The 19,402-nt window shown below is 39.2% G+C and overlaps 1 protein-coding gene across 1 annotated transcript; it reads left to right on the top strand.

The window, feature by feature from the left end:
* Positions 1-2,062: 2,062 nt before the first annotated feature.
* On the top strand, positions 2,063-15,084 carry cdc25b (cell division cycle 25B). Its single transcript, XM_038279449.1, has 15 exons — positions 2,063-2,609; positions 2,717-2,796; positions 2,964-3,012; positions 4,280-4,321; positions 4,516-4,549; positions 5,036-5,170; positions 5,441-5,560; positions 5,637-5,771; positions 5,884-5,961; positions 6,048-6,236; positions 7,263-7,367; positions 7,458-7,520; positions 7,598-7,696; positions 7,819-8,064; positions 13,976-15,084. The coding sequence occupies exons 1-15, from the start codon at positions 2,401-2,403 to the stop codon at positions 14,114-14,116; spliced, it is 1,725 nt and encodes a 574-aa protein (XP_038135377.1). The 5' UTR covers positions 2,063-2,400; the 3' UTR covers positions 14,117-15,084.
* Positions 15,085-19,402: the final 4,318 nt, after the last annotated feature.

The raw sequence follows: 19,402 nt of genomic DNA, 5'->3' as shown, positions 1-19,402 counted from the left end.
TCCCTTTTTACATAAAAACTGTCTCAGAAGTCAGCAGCTTAATGTTTCTTTCTTATATAGAGAAACCTGCTAGTTTAACATTACCCTTCTTACAAGTTAAAGAGAACTGCTTTTATGATCCTCTTATATGTCTACTTCTCTCTCCTTGAACCCCAGTCAGCATCGGCGGAAGACCACTTACACTGAGCCTGGTTCTGCTGGAGCTTTCTTTCTGTTGAAAGGAAGTATTCCTTTCCCTGCATGCATGTCTATGTTGACTCAGCTCAAGGCAATACCTCCTTTGGCCCAGCATCAGCCGGATGACCAGGGGAACCTTCAGCCTAGTCTAATAGAAGTTTTTTTTGTATAAATGTGAGTCAAAATGATTTGTTTTCACTCCATTCAGCTCTTCCTGTCATCACCTAGGAAAGCAACCCCACAGCATAATGTCCCCACCACTATGTTTCAGGCTAGTTCTGTATGTTTAGAATGTTGTGCCAGTGATGTCTTTTTTTAACATATGTAGCATGTTGGAAAAAAGTTGTAATATCTAACAGGAGCAACTTATTAGCAGTTTTCCCTGCTTGGATTTTGGAAATCTACATCTGCAGATCCTTACAGCTCTTTATGAGTGATGATTTTCTTATGGCCGCTCTTAGATAAAAAAAAATTTGGTATTTATAAAGAACATTGTATATCCGCTGCTACAGTCTTGACATGTGAATATTTAAAGTAGTGTGATGAAACTGATCTTCTCTCTTCAAAGCCATGGCTTTGCAGAGACATGTGAAACTAGTGCAGACATTATCAAATTAACCAACCATTAATTGGATACAAATTTCCACTTTGGGATACAAACATCTATTTAAAAAATTTACTGATTGAGGTAAAAGTAATGCCATAGCATCTGATTGTACGAGTGGATGTGTAGGTTTCACAGAAACAGAAAGTGACCCTGTTCTTGAGGAGGTTTCATCCACTAGTGGACAGAGGGGGGCTAAGACCCTCCAGCAGTGGAGGGTTTTACAACTTGTATTATGGCTTTAAGTTCATCAAGCACTGTAAAAACTTTATGAAGACAAGGATAAGAAACAGAAATATTTGAATTGTGAAATTATTCAACCAAACATTGAAGGAGAAGCTGCAGAAGAGGATCTAAATGCCTCCACAAACCCAAGGCACATACCTTTTCAACTAATAACCTCTGTCTGGTTTTGTTAGTTGGACAGCTTACATAATCTGGTTCAACTGGTTACATAGGAACAATTCTGTAGATTTTCTTCTAGAATTTGTTCTACTTTGGGCAATCAGACAGTCATCTGAAACTCCTTTTATAATCATACAAAAAGAAAGATGCATGCAATACAATCAACACACTTGTGATTTAATCAGTATAGAGGACAACAGTGGATGTGATATTCATCCAACAAAATATTCTAATATAACTGAAAAAGAAGACCTAGATCATCCTTAATTCAAATAAAAAGTTTGATACAGGATTAATATAACCTAAAATGGGAAACCTACTAACTTTGCTCAACCCTGATCAGAGCGCTGTAACAAATATGAAAGCAAAAACTGGATTGATGTGCTATCGACCTTCATGCATACTTATCAAGCTATGTGTTCTTTGTTTGGGTTACTTTGTATTGAGGTGTGTGCACCTCTATTTTGTTTTCAAACTGTAAGGTCACAGTGTAGTAAAAAGCATCTTTATTAGCTCAAGGATGTGTGTATACAATAACATGTACCTTATATATTTATGTGCTTGTTCACTGTATAAGAATTAATTGCTTTTATTCTTTTGATTTTTTTATTAAAATTAAAATCTCCATTTTTTTTCTTTTATTATTATTATTAAAGAGCTATCTAAAACCGGGGTGAGCAGTCTGGGGTTAGCTGGAGCGAGAAGATACAAAAGTAACAAGCATTGTGATGCGTCACATCCACATCCGGTGAGTGAACGACAGGAAAAAGGCGTTCAGACTTCTGATTGGTTAGCGGAATGTTACGAGGTCTCTGATTGGATAGAAATTTGCCGCTTCTAGACTTCTATTTTGAACATAAATACAAGCAGCTTCCCAGTGCGTCGCAGAGATCCAGGGGGCTGTCAGAGAGATACTACTGTGTCCTGCAGCTCTCTGCTCCGTAATTATGTGGCTCAGTTACTGCTTTTTATAACACCAAATGGTCGTTTTTATCCACACGGATTCACCGAGTCACCTACTACCGGTGTTTCGGAGACGATTTTTTCGGAAATGTGTTCTTAAATTGACTGCTAGTTAGCTGGTTGCTTGGCTTCCGGGGTAGCGTGCGGTTTATGGTGTTTTGATAATTGGGATCCCCTGGCTCAAAGCTCAGACTAAATTTACTCAAAGTGTTCCCTTCTCAGCGATTCATCCAGGTTGCACGGTAGGAAAGATGGAATCGCGCTTCGCTCCTGCTAGTCCGCTAAGCGTCGCCTTTAAAAGCAGGCCCGACGGGATCCCCGGGTTTTCCTCGCTAACGCTACCCGACATGAACGGTAAAAACTCGCACTGCAGGAATCTGTTCTCCCCCGGACCAGAAACAGTGTTGTCCCCGGTCACCAATTTGGCTCTGGACATGAACAAATTAGTGGGACTTGGAAGGTATTTCTATCTATAATCTTTGCTTTGTTTTTTTCCTTGTTTACAAAAAAAAAAAAAAAAAACACACAGAGGAAATATAAATCTGTCTTTGTTTTTTACTTTCTCAGCCAATGTGATACCCCAAAAAGGAGAAAATATCAGCTGGAGAAGGTTCCCTCTTTTGCCTCAGACGTCTCATCTGATGCTGGTGAGTTTTCACTGCAGCCCTTTTTTATTGATGCTATTAGAGTCTGAGCCTCCATCTTATAGAGTTATTTATTGCTTCTAATTCAATTCAGATATTTATAACATCAGCTCTGCTGATGATGCCTTTCCAAACCTGCTATTAACTGAATCTTCCCTTTTCATTCCCAGGCCTTGGCTTAGATTTCCCCAGTCCTGTGGATGGGGAAGTGGAAGATGCGTAAGTTTTAATTTCTTTAATTTTCTCTCCCCCCTTTCTGTCTCTAATCAGCGTTTATCACGGCCCCACTCCCAACCCTGCCCAGTTCTTGTCCTCCCTCTAAACCCCCACCTCTCCAACCATGTGCTTTGGGTTCAGCTGAGCCTGATATTTCCTCTATAGGATTATTGTTCTCCTATATGGCTCGCTGCTACTAATCTGATGAGGCTGATTGAGGCATGACTTTCTTTATATTTAAAGATGGGAGCTGATAAATTTCCCCTCCATCAGTCCAACTACTGAAAAAAGAAAATCCCTTTTGATTTCAAACATGACAGCAATAAAGAACTTTAAAAATTATTTGGCTTTAGATAAACACAACAAGAGCAGATTCAATTTAAATGAGACCAGTTGTTAAGGATTTAATTGAAATATATAAAATTGAAACTTTTAAACCAACTTTCAGCTCTCATTTAAATATTATCATCAATTAAACTTTTTTTTTTTTTTTTTTTTTTTGGACAAAAAAATAATTTGCCTCTTGCCTAACCTTTGGGTGGAACATTCTTGTAACACAGAAATACATGTTTAGATTGTATTTTAAAGTGCTTCCTGAAAGCCTGGAGGATGCAACTCTCTCTGAAAGTTGCCTGCTGTTATCTCCACCAGTTGCCTGGTCTTGGGTGGCCTCCCGGTCGGGTTGGGGGCATCTGCTGCTCTCTGATTGGAAGTTCTTTTGCAGCAGCGCTGGGTGCTAATGGGCCCATTGACCTCCTTTCACAGCTGTTTGGTTGCTAGGAAATTTCCAGGTCAGGGTGATGTTTGAGGTGGGGGGCTTTGGTCTTAGGTTAGATGATGCCCATCCCCTTTGGGTTGTGGCACACTCTTCCTCAGCATTGATGTTTTTAAATGGGGGGTTTCAGGTTTTGCGTCTGCGCTATAGAAATGAGGACACCCCTATAGAACTGCTTTCCCGTCTTCCAGACTCCTGTGAATGGGGCACGCTCCCCCTATCCACAGACAAAGAGCTCCTCCAGCTCGGGGCTCAGCGGCACACAGCTGCTAGATTAGCTGATCTCTGCATCACTTCTCCTGCCTCCCTTCCCCCTCGGAGCTGCACGCCTGTTTAGCATACAGGTGGGCATTACCGCGGCGTCAAGGACCACCTCTTAGCTCATATTCACCCTACTTCCTCTAAACCTTCCCATCTCTGTCTTCTTCAGAGGCTTAACAGATGTTTTTTTTGTTCAGACTCGCCACCAACATGATTATTTCTTTTTTATTACAGGTTTGAAAAAGCCATTCAGCAGTCACAGCGAATTGTCAACGAGTAAGTTTCTTTGAATCTGAAATTAAAGTTGTTGCGTTTTTTTTTGTTTGTTTTTTGACAGTAGTGTTTTGAAAAGCTTGGGTCAGGTTTAAAAATAAATTACTGGCTTTGCATTAACACTGAGAAAAGAGCGACATTTCCTATTATTGGGATTGTTTTTTCAAATTTTAATTTCCCTTTTTTTCCCATTTTAGGAAGATGCCAATTAGAAGAATCAACTCATTGCCTGTGAGTATTGCCCTGTTTTTGAAGACCTTGTTTAAACTGTTGCCGTCTGCATTACTGTTCAGTTCAGTGACTGATGCAAGATGGCGGCTTATTGTCTGAGTAATCTGGCTGTTGCATCTGATTAAAATAGTATCGAATACAAAATGTAGACGCTTTTAGAAATGAAAAGTAGATGTTGGTATGGAGTGAATTGTGTTCCATTACCTATTGTTTGGGGAAAAGGCTCCCCGGAAATGAAACGTTTTGAGAGTAACGTTGCTGATCCGGATGCTCACTCCTAATGTTCACATTGACCAATAGTAATGTTGCCAACATCCATTCAGAAGAATAAAAACATTTCTTCACTCCTCACTCCAGAGGAAGTTGCACCTCGAACTCAAATTTCCATTTACAAAAGTTATTTTTTGCTTTCATCAATAAAGGAACAAAATTCAGCCCATAAAGGTTTTCATTCTAACTGGTTCTGTGTTTGAATCCCTGCATCAGCCTCAGCTCCTGGGTTTAAGTCCGGCTTTAAAAGGACAGGAGACAGACTCCAACCGCTATGGAATATTCGGCCAGCAACCTCCACAAGTGAACCCCTCTGTCTCACAACTCGACAACAAGGAGAATCTTCCAGAGGTTAGTGGATTAATGTTTACCGCCAAATGCATCAACTTGTTTAACATAAGATTAGCTGTTACTATGGCAAAAGCATTGCCTTTTTCAAGCTTTTAAAATTCATTTATAATCCCTGCAGTTATTGTTTAAATTCTCTTCACCAGATGTGTTTTAATGTTGATAAACACAAGTATTTGTAGAAACATGGTGAATAGAATGCCTTGTTCCATGTTTTTTAAACAATGTTTTTCTCTAATACTGTCTTGTTTAATGTTGTCTCATTTTTTTTAGGATTTCTTTGAATTCAAGAAACCATCCAAGCCTGCGTCCCGCTGCCGCATGCGCTCCCTCCATGGTGGTCATTCGAAGGAAGCCTTTGCTGCCCGCCCCAGCTCTGCTCCGGCACTCATGGTGAAAATGCCTTCACAATCTCTTTGTTGCGTTTAGAAACGGACAGAGATAAATTCTTTTTTTTGTGTGTTTGCAGTTTGCTTCACCTTCTCGAACCCAGCCGCTAGAATTTGACTCCAGCCCTGTGTTTCTGAGGCGCTCCTCCCTCACCTCCTCTCTAAACGATGATGAAGATGATGGCTTTTTGGATGTTCTTGATGATCACATGGAGGTAAAGTGCAAATTTAAGGTTTAAGAGCTGCTAGCTGGGAATAAAATGAACTAAGGACATTTTAAATACAAAAAACATTTGATGTTATAATGATGTTCCTTTATTCTTTCAGGATGATTCTGGGATGCCCACAGGAATGGCGAGCTTGCTCACTGCTCCTCTGATGGCTGAAAGTACACCAGAGGACTCTGTAAGTTTTTCATTAGAAAATAAATTATCCCATTGAGAGACTTTAAGATCAGGACTAGTTTAAGTAACATTTTTATCCATCTTTAGCCCATCATCCGTTGTCGGCCACGAAACCTGTTTCGCTCGCCTTCCATGCCCAGTCCGATGTCCCGGCCCTCAGTGAAGCGTCCCGACTGCCCTGCTGATGAAAACACTCCTGTGAGGGTAAAGAGACGGCGGAGCGTTGGAGGGACACCCGTCAACAGCCTGGAGCAAAACTCTGAATCTCCAAGAATGGTGATTATCTCTCTTTATAACCTGAGTTCTGTCTGGATGAAATGGTCTTAACTTTATTCATTTTAATCCCTTAAACCTTTAAATTACCACATGGGTATTTTAACCAGTGTATATAAACATCAAAACCTATAAATCAATGTGTTATGAGCTGTTATTTCTAGTTTTATTTCTGAAAGCTCCATTAAAGATCAGTCAAATCTGACTGCAGGGCTAGGCTGAGCTCAGCAGCAAGGCATCCAGGCAGTTTATATGCTCTGTGCCGTTTTATAAACGACGAATAAAGTTTATTATAATTTAATTCTGGCAGATGGATGAAGTGCTTTCTATGCTATACAGAATTGTGTAGGAAACGACGCGGCTATCTGTTAATCCGTGAAGTAAAAGAAGAAAGTGTCGTTTCTGCTCTCCCTGCAGAATGAATTGAATATGAATTAAAAGGAGAACAAATGCCCTCGGTGAAACCGACCTTAGCACGACACCTGTACAGTCGGTCAAAGACCAGGCTAGCATTCTGAGTCTAGGGTTTTAATCTGTTTGGTAGTGCGCTGTCATTGGAGGAAGGACATGGGTGGCATAATCTCAGACATGTTGAGCATAAAGCAGGATTTACATTCCCACAGGCCTCCCTGCGATGAAGGCCTCTGTAGCTGTAATGCACCACAATATTTCTTCACTTTAGTTGAACTCTGCTGCATCAATGTTGCTGTCAAAGGCCAGATGTGAATTTCCACATGAGTGACACACAAGGCTGGAATAAACATGTTTTTATTTTGTTGGCCCAGCTTTACCAATTAAACTGAAAATTATCTATAGCTAAATTCGACAGGAATACTCTTTAATAATGGCTGATATTCTCTAGGAATCATCAGATTTTAGAGCTGCTGCTTTCTGATTGAACAGCACCTTCCAGGAAGCAAACTCTGCATCCGCTTCACAGACTTCTGTTTGCTGGTGTGATTGGCAGGTTTTAACACCCATCCTTAACTCCCCAAATACACTCTTAATCGCTTTCTACTCTCCTTCCAGAGTTGTTTGCTGCTCCAGAGATCCAAGTCTTTCTGTCACACTGAGATTGAAAAGCTGCTGGACAAGGCGTCCACCTCTAACGAGCTAATAGGAGACTTCACCAAGGTGAGAGAGGCTCAAACGCCCTTGGCTCTGGTTGTAGCGTAAATAAAGCGGGCATCCTTTCTAATCCAATTACCCTTTCTGTCTTTTTAGCCTTTTATTCTACCAACTGTGGAGGGAAAACATCAAGACCTCAAGTACATCACCTCAGAGATGGTGGGTACAGTCATTCTGCTAAAAATGTCTGACCGCATGTCATGGATCCAGTTCTTAACGCATCCGTTGGCTTTTAGATGGTGAAGGCTCTGTCCGGCCAATTTGACCACCTGGTGGATCAGATCATCATCATAGACTGCCGCTACCCCTACGAGTTTGAAGGTGGACACATCAAAGTAAGCTAACATCACCCACCCTGTTTACAGAGTGACAACAGTCGGTTTAACCGGGATGTTCTAGGCAAGCAGAAACGCTCAAAGATCACTTGTTATTCGTAGTTGTGGTTGTTTTATATCAGGGGGCTCTGAATCTGCACCAAGAAGACCAAGTTGAAGATTTCCTCCTCAAGACCCCCATCGTCCCATCCAGCCCAGAGAAGAGAGTCGTCATCGTCTTCCACTGCGAGTTCTCGTCGGAGCGCGGCCCTCGGATGTGCCGCTTCGTTAGGGAACGAGACCGCGCCCTGAACGAGTATCCCAAACTCCACTACCCTGAACTTTACATCCTCAAGGGGGGATACAAGGACTTCTTCCCTTTTTTCCAGGTTGGTTTTGCTTTCTGATTTCACTCATGCAGATGAAGTGATGTTCTACAGAACATTTACTGATTTTCCTTAATTTTGGGAGAATGAACAGTTCATATCATGGCTACGGCATAGATGCTCTTATTTCAGCTGTTAAGCTGGTTATAAAAAGTATCTTTCCTTCAGCTCTTAAAAGCCACACATTTGGACATAATCTACTAAATGTTTTTTTATTAACAAACAAATGATCAGACGGCACAAACATCTCCAGTTAATAAAAGATCAGCTAGTCAGTTTGTGACTTAAACTCAGAAATTAATTCAATTCAATTCAGTTTATTTATATAGCGCCAAATTCACAACACATGTCATCTCAAGGCACTTTACAGTTCAACCAGATCAAATTGATACAAAGTTTTCTATCTAAGGAAAACCAGTTGATTGCATTGACTCATTGACTCAAATACAATCCCCCACACTAAGCATGCTTGTAGCGACAGTGGAGAGGAAAAACTCCCTTTTAACAGGAAGAAACCTCCAGCAGAACCAGGCTCAGTGTGAGCGGCCATCTGCCGAGGCCGACTGGGGTTCAAGGAGACAGAAGCAGAGATACAAAAAGCAGCTGTAAAAGGCGGCCCCGTCCAGGAAACACACAGCCAGGCAGACGAGCTCCAAGGCAGCTCCCATGCCAGAGGACGAAGAAAGCACATCCACTCAGTCACGGTCAGAGAAACAGGACCACACTGGAAAACAGGCCGATCTCCAACATCTATAAACAAGGGTGTTGATAGAAGCAGCACAGCTGATGTTTCTTTCCAGGATGACGTCACAGCCAAACAGGAACAGACGAGGCAAAGCTACTCTGAGGAAAAGCAGAGAGAGCAGAAGGTTAGAGATTGAACTAACAGATTCTGCAGAATAGGAGAACAGAGAGAGAATGAAGCAGAATGATGAAATGGGGGTCCCTATGTCCTCCAAAAGTCTAAGCCTATAGCAGCATAACTATAGAGATAGCTCAGGATAACCTGAGCCACTCTAACTATAAGCTTTATCAAAAAGGAAAGTTTTAAGCCTAGCCTTAAAAGTAGACAGGGTGTCTGCCTCACGGACTAAAACTGGTAGTTGGTTCCACAGGAGAGGAGCCTGATAACTAAAAGATCTGCCTCCCATTCTACTTTTAGAAATTCTAGGAACCACTAGTAAACCTGCAGATTGAGAGCGAAGTGCTCTGTTAGGAACATAAGGAACAATCAGATCTCTGATATAAGATGGAGCTTGGCCATTTAAGGCTTTATATGTGAGAAGGAGGATTTTAAATTCTATTCTTGATTTAACAGGAAGCCAATGAAGAGAAGCCAGGACAGGCGAGATATGATCTCTCTTTTTAATTTTCATTAGAACTCTGGCTGCAGCATTTTGGATCAGCTGAAGGCTTTTAACTACAGTTTGTGGACTTCCTGATAGTAAAGAATTACAATAGTCCAGCCTTGAAGTAACAAATGCATGGACTAGTTTCTCAGCATCACCCCTGGACAGGATATTTCTAATTTTTGCAATGTTCCTCAGATGAAAGAAGGAAATTCTAGAAACCTCTTTGATGTGGGATTTAAATGACAGGTCCTGATCAAAAACAACACCAAGATTTTTTACTTTATTATCTGAAATCAGTTTAATCCCATCCAAATGAAGTGACTGGCTAATCAGTTTCTTTTTCAGAGACTCTGGTCCAAAGACTATAACTTCTGTTTTGTCTGCATTCAGAAGCAGAAAGTTAAGAGTCATCCAGGTTTTTATGTCTTCAAGACATGCCTGTAATCTATGTAATGGGTTAGCTTCATCTGGATTTATAGACAGATATAGCTGGGTATCATCAGCATAACAGTGGAAATTAATCCCATGCTGTCTAATAATTCTACCAATTGGGAGCATGTATAAAGTAAAGAGAATTGGTCCTAGCACTGATCCCTGTGGTACTCCACAGGTAACCTTTGAGCGTGTTGAAGATCTATCATTAACATGAACAAACTGAATTCGATCAGATAGATAAGATTTAAACCAGTCTAGTGCTGTTCCTTTAATTCCAACAAAATATTCAAGTCTTTCTAAAAGAATATTATGGTCAACTGTATCAAATGCAGCACTAAGATCCAACAGGACGAGCACAGATACAAGTCCATTATCTGAGGCCATGAGAATATCATTAGTGACTTTCACCAGAGCTGTTTCAGTGCTATGATGAGCTCTAAAGCCAGACTGAAACTCTTCAAAAAGTTCATTATGGTGGAAGTGATCGCAAACTTGTTTGGCAACTACTTTCTCAAGAATTTTGGATAAGAAAGGAAGATTGGATATAGGTCTATAATTGACCAAGTCATCTGGGTCAAGAGACGGTTTCTTAAGCAGAGGTTTAATTACAGCAACCTTAAAAGCTTTAGGTACATATCCCTGTAACAGAGATAGATTAATCACATCTAAAATGGAGGAGGAGATCAAAGGGAATACCTCCTTAAATAACCTGGTTGGAACTGGATCTAACATACAAGTTGAAGGCTTAGATGAAGACAATAATTTTGCTAATTCAGAGAGTTCAACTGGATCAAAGCAGTCTAAACCCAGTTCAGATTCCATGACTACCTCAGGTACAATCGCGGATAGAGGAGTGCTTATGATCTTATTTTTAATAAGATCAATCTTATTTATAAAGAATCCCATAAAGTCATTGCTGCTAAGAGCAGGTGGAATGGACGGTTCAACAGAGCTATGGCTCTGGGTGAGTTTGGCAACTGTATTAAAAAGAAATCTAGGATTATTCTTATTCTCCTCTATTAATGAGGAGAAGTATGCTGCTCTTGCTTTACAAAGGGTCCTCTTATACAGCAGTAAACCATTTTTCCAGACTAGGAAGGACTCTCGCAGGCCTGTGGAGCGATATTTTCTCTCCAGTTTCCTAGCATTTTGCTTCAAAGTACGCAGCTCTGCATTAAACCAAGGAGCAAGCTTTCTATTTTTAACGGTTTTCATTTTCAAAGGAGCTGCGTTGTCTAAGGCAATACGCAGAGAACTAGCAACCCCATCAACAAAATCATCAACCTGTGAAGGGGAATAAGCTAAACTTTTGCACTCTGCAGCACTGCTCAGTGACACAGAGGAGAGAGAAAGTGAAGCAGATTCTTTAAAATTTATAACTGCACTATCTGATAAAGATCTACTAAAATTGAACCTTCTTTTGGGGGAGGAGAACTCTGTTAAAGTAATCCTGAAGGTTATTAGAAAGTGGTCAGAGAGGACAGGGTTGTGAGGAAATACTGTTATTTCTTCACATTCTATGCCGTATGTCAGCACAAGATCCAAAGTATGAAGATGAGAATGCGTGGGACTATTCACATTTTGAACAAAGCCAATAGTGTCTAAGATAGCATTAAAGGCTGCTCTTAAGCTATCGCCTTCAATGTCAGCATGGATGTTAAAATCTCCCACTATGATGACCCTGTCAGTATTTAATACCAAATCAGAAAGGAACTCTGAAAACTCATCTAAAAATTCAGAGTAAGGACCTGGTGGACGATACAAAGTTACAAAAAGAAGAGGTTTTCTTGCCTTGAAATTTGGATCAGGGAAATTAAGGGTTAAATGTTCAAAAGAGTTGTAGGTATTAACTGTTTTGGGAGTAATCAGTAAGTCAGACTGGAAGATTGTTGCTACTCCTCCTCCTCGCCCAGAACTTCTGGGGATGTGAAAATTTAAATAGCTTGAAGGAGTTGCCTCATTTATGCTCACATAATCCTCTTGCTGCAGCCAGGTTTCTGTAAGGCAAAACAAGTCAATGTGATTATCACAAATCAAGTCATTAACTAGTAGACTTTTAGAGGAAAGCGATCTTATGTTAAACAGACCGCATTTAATTGTTTTAACTTTTTCCCCAATTTGAGTTATTTTGATTTTAATTAGATTATCATGATTTACTCCTTTGGGAATCTTTGCTAATTTATTAGATTTTGGTCGTGGGCAAGACACTGTCTGGATGGAGTAAAGAGTGGGTAACAGTAGAGAAGCTGCAGAGATGTGTGTTAAACTACAACTCTGCTTCCTGGTCTGCACCCTGGGTGGTCAGGGTTTTGGAGGACTAATAAATGTGGCCAGATTCCTAGAAAGAAGAGCTGCACCATCCAAAGTGGGATGGATGCCGTCTCTCCGAATCAGACCAGGCTTTCCCCAAAAGGATTGCCAATTATTAATGTAGCCCACGTTGTTTTCAGGGCACCACCTAGACAACCAGCGGTTGAATGACGACATGCGGCTAAACATGTCATCACTGGTCAGATCAGGGAGGGGACCAGAGAAAATTACGGAGTCCGACATTTTTTTGGCAAACTTACACACCGAAGCAACACTAATTTTAGTGACCTCCGATCGGCGTAACCGGGTGTCATTACCACCAGCGTGAATAACAATCTTACTGTATTTAACCTTATCCTTAGCCAGTAGTTTCAGGTAGGATTTGATGTCGCCCGTTCTGGCCCCCGGCAAACATTTGACTATGGTCCCTGGTGTCTCTAATGCCACGTTTCTGACTATGGAGCTGCCAATCACCAGAGTGGGCTTCTCAGTGGGTGTGTCACTGAGTGGGGAAAACCGGTTAGAAACGTGAACGGGTTGGTGGTGACCAGTGGGCAGAGATCCACGACTACGCTTTCTGCGTACAGTTACCCAATCGCCTGGCTGCTCAGGCACTTTTGGAGGACAGCTACGTGGGGGGCCTACTTCAACAGCCTGAAGCCTGGATTCTAACTCTGACACCCTCGCCTCCAAAGCTACAAAAATACTACACTTATTACACATCCCATTATCACTAAAGGAGGCAGAGGAATAACTGAACATCTGACACAGAGAGCAGGAGAGAGGAGAGGAAGAAGGAAGAGTTGGAAAAGAGTCAAGGGAGGGAGAGAGAGAAGCCATAGCAATGCTAAGCTAGCGCTAGCCTAGGCTAGCTACTCCTTGCTATCAGAAATAAAACCGTGTGAAACTGACAAGTGCTCAGTAGAAAAGTGCAGCAGAAGGTGCTATGTTTTAAAGTAGTCAGTTAGAGTTACTTAGATACAGAGATATCACAGAGAAAATAACTTAACTTCAGATGGAGATCCTCTGAACAGCTGCACACTCAGTTAATCCAAACAGGAAGTGAACAGGTCCAAACAGGAAGCAGGAAGCAAAAACCAATACTAGAATAATAGAAATTAGGTTCATATTATCACCTCTGAAGGATTTCAGTGTCTAATTCAATTGCCCCAACATTTAACATTATTTTATGGGTTTTTATAATCAGTTTAAGTAGGGCTGGGCGACATGGCTTCAAAAACGTTTTTTTTTTTTAAAACCCCCCTTCCTCTCCTAAGTTTAATAATGATGACAAATTAAGTTTTCCTTTCAAAACCTACCCAATTAATTTCCCTTTAACAATCAAACCAATCTGCTAGTAAAGCCAGGATCACCACTGTAACCTGTTCCACTTTTATAATGATGAAAACAACTTGTAAAATGTTAAGCTGACACCTTTAAACTTGTTAAGGCAGGTTAGGCTGATGGCTGCATGCCTGTTGGGAGAGGTGGATGGAGATGTGACTTTCTCTAAACTTCATCCCACCTTTGCCGTGACATCAGTTCTAAACACCCCACTGATACTGAAAACAAGTTAATAACTTCATTCACTCTCGGCTGTAGGTGTAGCCCTATTTATGGTGCAGAAATTCATAAAGGTTTTCGCTTGTTTCTAGCAAATAAAGCATAGAATAACAAAATTCCTACGTTCATTTTTAGTGTAAAATTACAAAAATGTATTTCTAAAATCAAAAAGCTGAGTTTCATTAGAAATTTTAATCTCCATGGTGGGGTTGGTGTGTGTTGGTCCCCTAAAAAGCATGCCGTTTCCTTCACAGACGCAGTGTGAACCTCAGTCCTACCGGCCGATGCACCACGAAGACTTTAAGGAGGATCTGAGGAAATTCCGCCAGAAAAGTCGTACCTGGGCCGGGGAGCGCAGCAAGCGAGACATGTACAGCAGATTAAAGAAGCCGTGATCGTCCTCCCACCCCTGCCTTCCCCACAAACAGACAGAGCCCATCAATTAGAAACGCCTTTTGGGATTTGACCAGCAGAAAAAGGACTTTTTCATAAATCCTCCACATTTTATCATTTATATTTATGCAAATTTCCACATGGGAAGACTTGCAGGGAACAAATCCTCCTACTCAAATGAATGCCGAGTTTCTACAAGTGTTTTTGTTTTTAAGAAAACCACTTGGACCTATTGCCCATTTATAGTGTGTGTCTTTTTATTTTATTTTTTTACTTTTTTTTTTATCTGTCTTTTCTGGAAGCACAAATAAGTGACAGATTGCAATAATACAACTGAACTAAATGCTAAATCTGAATTTTGTCTTTAATTTACATTTTATTTAAGCACTTACTCTTAACACAACAAGGTGCTTTTTCTTTTTTATACTCCTTTTTAATATATATTTTTCTCATAGCTTGGCCCTGAATTAGACATTATCATTGTAATACTTTGTCCAGAATTTCCAAAAAAAAAAAAAGCAAACAAAAAGCTAATTGGATATTTGAATTTCATATAAAAAGATGAAGTCAGACCTTTTCTTTTCCCTTCTTACTGATCGGTTGCAGAACTTCTAAGTGAAATACCAAAGCAAGCCTGGTTGCAGTTTTATTCCTTATGCTGCAGGTCGGCGAGAGCGGAAAATATTTTTTCAATATTTCATCTTTTTCTTTTTTTGTTTTTTGCTTTTGACTCCTTAATTTTCAAAGAGATAATGTCTTGCTCTGTGTCTGAACCTTTGATTTTGGTGGCCTCAGTATTTCGGTATGGGTTTGTGAGGGAGCAGCTGAAATAAATATCCAATGTGCATTCAGGTGGCTGCTTTTGTAGCCTTTTTCTAAAGAAAAATGTAGAAGTGTTAAAAGTTCTGATTCAAAGGTGACATGCAAGTGATTATGGCTTAAAAATTAAAAACCACTCTTTTACACCAAATCTGATTTTTATTTTTTTCCTTTTAAAAAATGGCTTCCTTTTTACTTTAGTATTCCCTTGAGTTTACATGAATTTATTGCTAATAAAGCTGTGAAACATGCTTGTGTTTTTTAAAAAGACAAAGTTTTCTGTCCTTGATTTGTAAACAAAACTAACTCATGGACTGTTTGCAGTTCGCTTTACACCCCAATGCTCATTAGTTTAGTTAATATTTAAGAACAAAACGTGACAACCTGTTAATCATGGGGAGTTCATTGGAGGGCAAAAACTTCACATGGTTTATACAACTGTTAGTGTTTTATATGGCCTTTTATCTTCTATTAACAGTCCTTCAACTCTTCCAGTTTGTACCCGCTCACAGACTTCAAACACTTAAACTGGTTTGTTCTATTGGAAGAAACTATCACAAAATGTCCGTTCTGATGCCAGGGCATTTTTTTCTGCCATGTTACTTGATTAAACAAGAGCAACTAACCTAAAGATAAAAGAAGTCCTGTAACATTTCTATAAACGGATTACAAGCGACTAAACAAGGATCTGTCAAATAAAATTTTTGGAACAATTTGTACCTGAAATCTCTCAAATTCTGAAGCACGTTGTGGTGAAACTATTTCTGTAGCCACCAAGGTGCATCAGGAATTATTGTGAAATCTATTTGACCACTGCTAAGTAAGAGGATGCAGCTCAATATTGGTTTCCTTTCAGGCCTCAACTTAAATTATGGTCTGTAAAGTTTGTTGGAAGTCGGATGCTTTATCTTTTCTGAAACCAGTTATTTTTTATTCTGTTTTCCTTTTTTAGTCATTTGACTATGTAAAGAATACAAATACAAAATCCCATTTTTGTCCCACAATGGGGAATTTGTGGTTTTTACACCAAAAGGTTATAGAAGTGGTGGCACAATGTGCCCCTTAGAAAAGTGTATAAAAATAGCAGGATAATAAAACTGCATTTTAATGTAAGGTGTTTTTACAATATAAATCAATAACAGATGTGCACATTATTACCTGAATTGTAATGGATATGTGAAACATAGCAACACCAGGGATGTGCAAAAGAAATCACAGTATGTTATTAAACTGAATAAGACAAATTAAAAGTTTCATGTAAAGGTGTTGAAAAATTGAAGGTAGTCCATTATTCAAACCCTTTGGAAAGTACTGGTACAACTGGAAGAAATACTGAAACTTGAGAAAGCTTTTCTTGAAATAAGGTCATTTTCATTGGTTCTGTGCAGATGAAGCAATTTTCCAAATGAATAACAGCAACATACAAAAAAAAGAACAAAACCAGTATTTCAAAGGGGTAGTATCTAATAATATTTTCTTATTTTAAGGCAGAAACAGTCACTCTATTGGAAGAAGTCTTATTTACCTGCTGAAATTAAGCTCAAATACTTATGAAAGTAAGTACAAATCTGTTAATAAAATCTATATTTGACATCTGACACTAATTTTGTGTCTCTTCTGTTTTTTTGCCACCTCACACCAGAATTTAATCTGAGGAAATAAATGCATCACTGTTCTCCCTACTTACAGCAGTTCATCACTCGTCCCATAGTTGCCATGTATTGAAACAGCATAAAACTACGTTGTAAAATCTGTAAAAATCTCTCAAGATACATAGAGCAAGTAATTACAACAATCAGCCAATAGAATGGGTGTTTTTGCTCTTAAAATTAGATAATTCGATAGTCTTTTTATTTTAATAATTTTGTTCCATTAAAAAAATGGTGTCTCCTGTTTAATAAGGGGAAAATTAATCCACGAAAAAATGCATTTTTGCAGTGTAAGTCCTTGTTTCTATGTTTTTCCCGCCTGAACCGTATAACCCTTTTTAGGAGCTGCAAATGCAGTTGAACGGGTGAGGTGGTTCAGTTTGTTCTGTCCGGGCTTAAGTCCTGCTTATCCAGCGTTGTTCTTGAGCATGCTGACAGATGTCCTCCCAGAGGGTGACAGTTTGAGCCTGAGGGTTAAAATCTGGACATATTTAGGCGTTTTAACGAGACAGTGTCCTCAAAGGCTACTAATGTTGTTTTGGAATGGATTTGAATACAGCCTCTGGAACTGGTCTGATGGCAACAATACAAAATGTAGAAATATATGTAAAGGTTTAGTCTATGTTGGAAAACCAACCAATGAGATGTTGCTTTTTTAAATAGAAGAGATGTGAGATATTCAATAGGATTTATGGCTGGAATTTCCTTTACTTATGTACTTTAGAAAGATAAGGGTTTTTTTGTTGCAAATTTTATCCAAATAGGAGTGGGATCATTTAATAAGGGTATACATTTGGTGGTTAATGCAAATATTCAATTCAGTTTATTTATATAGTGCCAATTCACAACATGTCATTTAAAGGCAGTTTATATTTCACCAGATCATCCAGTCAAATTGATTTAAAGTTTTCTATCTAACCAGTTGATTGCATCGACTGATTGACTCGAATGCAATCCCTCACACTAAGCATGCTTGTAGCGACAGTGGAGAGGAAAAACTCCCTTTTAACAGGAAGAAACCTCCAGCAGAACCAGGCTCAGTTTGAGCGGCCATCTGATGAGGCCGAGTGGGGTTCAAGAAATTACATGGTGTAATTTTTACTGAGCAATGAAATGCTCGATTTGGGAAACATAAATCTTTATCTTTGGTCAACTGTAATTTTTTTTCATTTTTTTTTTTATGCAAATGATTTAGTTTGATAGTAAAAAAGACCAAAACGTCCAACGACTTTCTCTAAAAAACAGACATGGATCCACACAGTTACCGGTAATAAAATTAGCCATATTGAATCCAGATTTTTTTGTTGTTAACAAAGAAAATTATAAATCAAAGATATTCTATCTAAAACATGACATGTTTCACATCTTCGACAAACAGCGTCCCTCTTTAGAAATCTAATTTGCTTGTTCAATTCAAACGTTATCAATAACCTGTTAAAAATTAAAGAAAATTATTTCAAAGTTTAAAAAATAACTAAACAGAATTTATCAATGATTAAAAACTGAGCCAATGTGGATTAAAAGTAACCAATTAATTCAAAATTTTGAAACAGATTTCTGTTTTTAAAGATGATTGCAGCTCTTTCTTACACCCTTGAAAAAGAAACCACAACCACACTGTTAATACTTGTAAACATCCTGGATAAATATAAGTTTATAACTACAGTTTGATTCATTGCAAAGCATTGTCTTCAGTCTTTATTTGCCTGTTTCTCACAGAGCATCTCAGCTAAATATTCTCATAAGTTCAAAGCTTTAAGTAAAGAATCATTTTTTTTTCTGGAAGATACAAACCAATTTAACTTTCAGGTATTTATTTTTTTTAGGTTCAATTATTTTTGAAAGGTTCATTAACCTGCTGAACAGGCCATCTGTAAACAGAGAAACCAGCAAGCAGGTTTAAACTCTAAGTACAGCACATCTGCTCTTTTGTTTGCTCCTCTCCTCTGCTTGGTGGGGGCCGGCTGGTTTTCCTGCACAGATCTGCTCTTATTTTGTTTCAAATTCTCCCTCCAACAGCCAGCGCGGGGAGTGGCCTCTTTGTTTCAGCACGTGTCCTCTCCCTCCTCCAACACGCAAACACATTCCTTTCTTTGGAGGCAGACCCCAGTAGCCTGACGTGTCTGCACAACAGTTCAACAGTTCTTTGGAAAAAAAGAAAAAGAGAGAAAGGGATATAAAAGCACGCCCGTGATTCTCATGAAGCAATAACTGATGAGGAAAGCACACATTAAACACCAAAGTTTTTATTTGAACGTTAAAATACATGAAAAATAATCAAACTGCAGATAAAAAGAGCATTAACCTCTTAAAAAAACTAAACTGATTACATTAGTGGACAATTATATCATGAAGGAGCAGCTTTAGATTATGAATAGAAATTCTACTTTCTCTAAAAGCTTTGGATTTTGATCAGTTATGCCTTGACTTTTTGCATTTTGTAGCCAACAACAATCTTCATGTGAAATCGAAGCCAGCTTTTATTGCTATTCAACATGAAGCAGGCAGTTTTTTAGTTATCAGGCACCTCTCCTGTGAAATTAACTGCCAGTTTTAGTCCGTGAAGCAGACACCTTGTCTAATTTAAGGGTAGGCTTAAAACCTTCCTTTGTGATAAAGCTTATAGTTAGAGTGGCTCAGGTTATCCTGGTATATCTCTATAGTTATGCTGCTATAGGCTTATACTGCTGGAGGGGATAGGGACCCCTTTTTTATCATTCTGCTTCATTTTTTAACTCTATTATCCAATTATGCAGAATTTGTTAGTTCAATCTCTAGCGTTATGTTCTCTCTGCTTTTTCTTCATCTGGTTTAATCTGA

The sequence above is a fragment of the Cyprinodon tularosa genome, unplaced genomic scaffold (assembly GCF_016077235.1).
Source record: "Cyprinodon tularosa strain WSP-4 unplaced genomic scaffold, ASM1607723v1 ctg150, whole genome shotgun sequence".
In the NCBI taxonomy this organism is placed as follows: Eukaryota; Metazoa; Chordata; class Actinopteri; order Cyprinodontiformes; family Cyprinodontidae; genus Cyprinodon; species Cyprinodon tularosa.
The sequence above is the reverse complement of the archived record's forward strand: the minus strand, read 5'-3'. Positions and strand labels throughout refer to the sequence as shown.

Excerpts from the sequence above, each read along its gene's own strand:
- cdc25b (XM_038279449.1), top strand. The coding sequence starts at position 2,401 with ATGGAATCGCGCTTCGCTCCTGCTAGTCCGCTAAGCGTCGCCTTTAAA. Across the intron at positions 4,322-4,515 it reads TCACAGCGAATTGTCAACGA|GAAGATGCCAATTAGAAGAA; the intron begins GTAAGTTTCTTT and ends TTCCCATTTTAG. Across the intron at positions 5,772-5,883 it reads TTCTTGATGATCACATGGAG|GATGATTCTGGGATGCCCAC; the intron begins GTAAAGTGCAAA and ends TTATTCTTTCAG.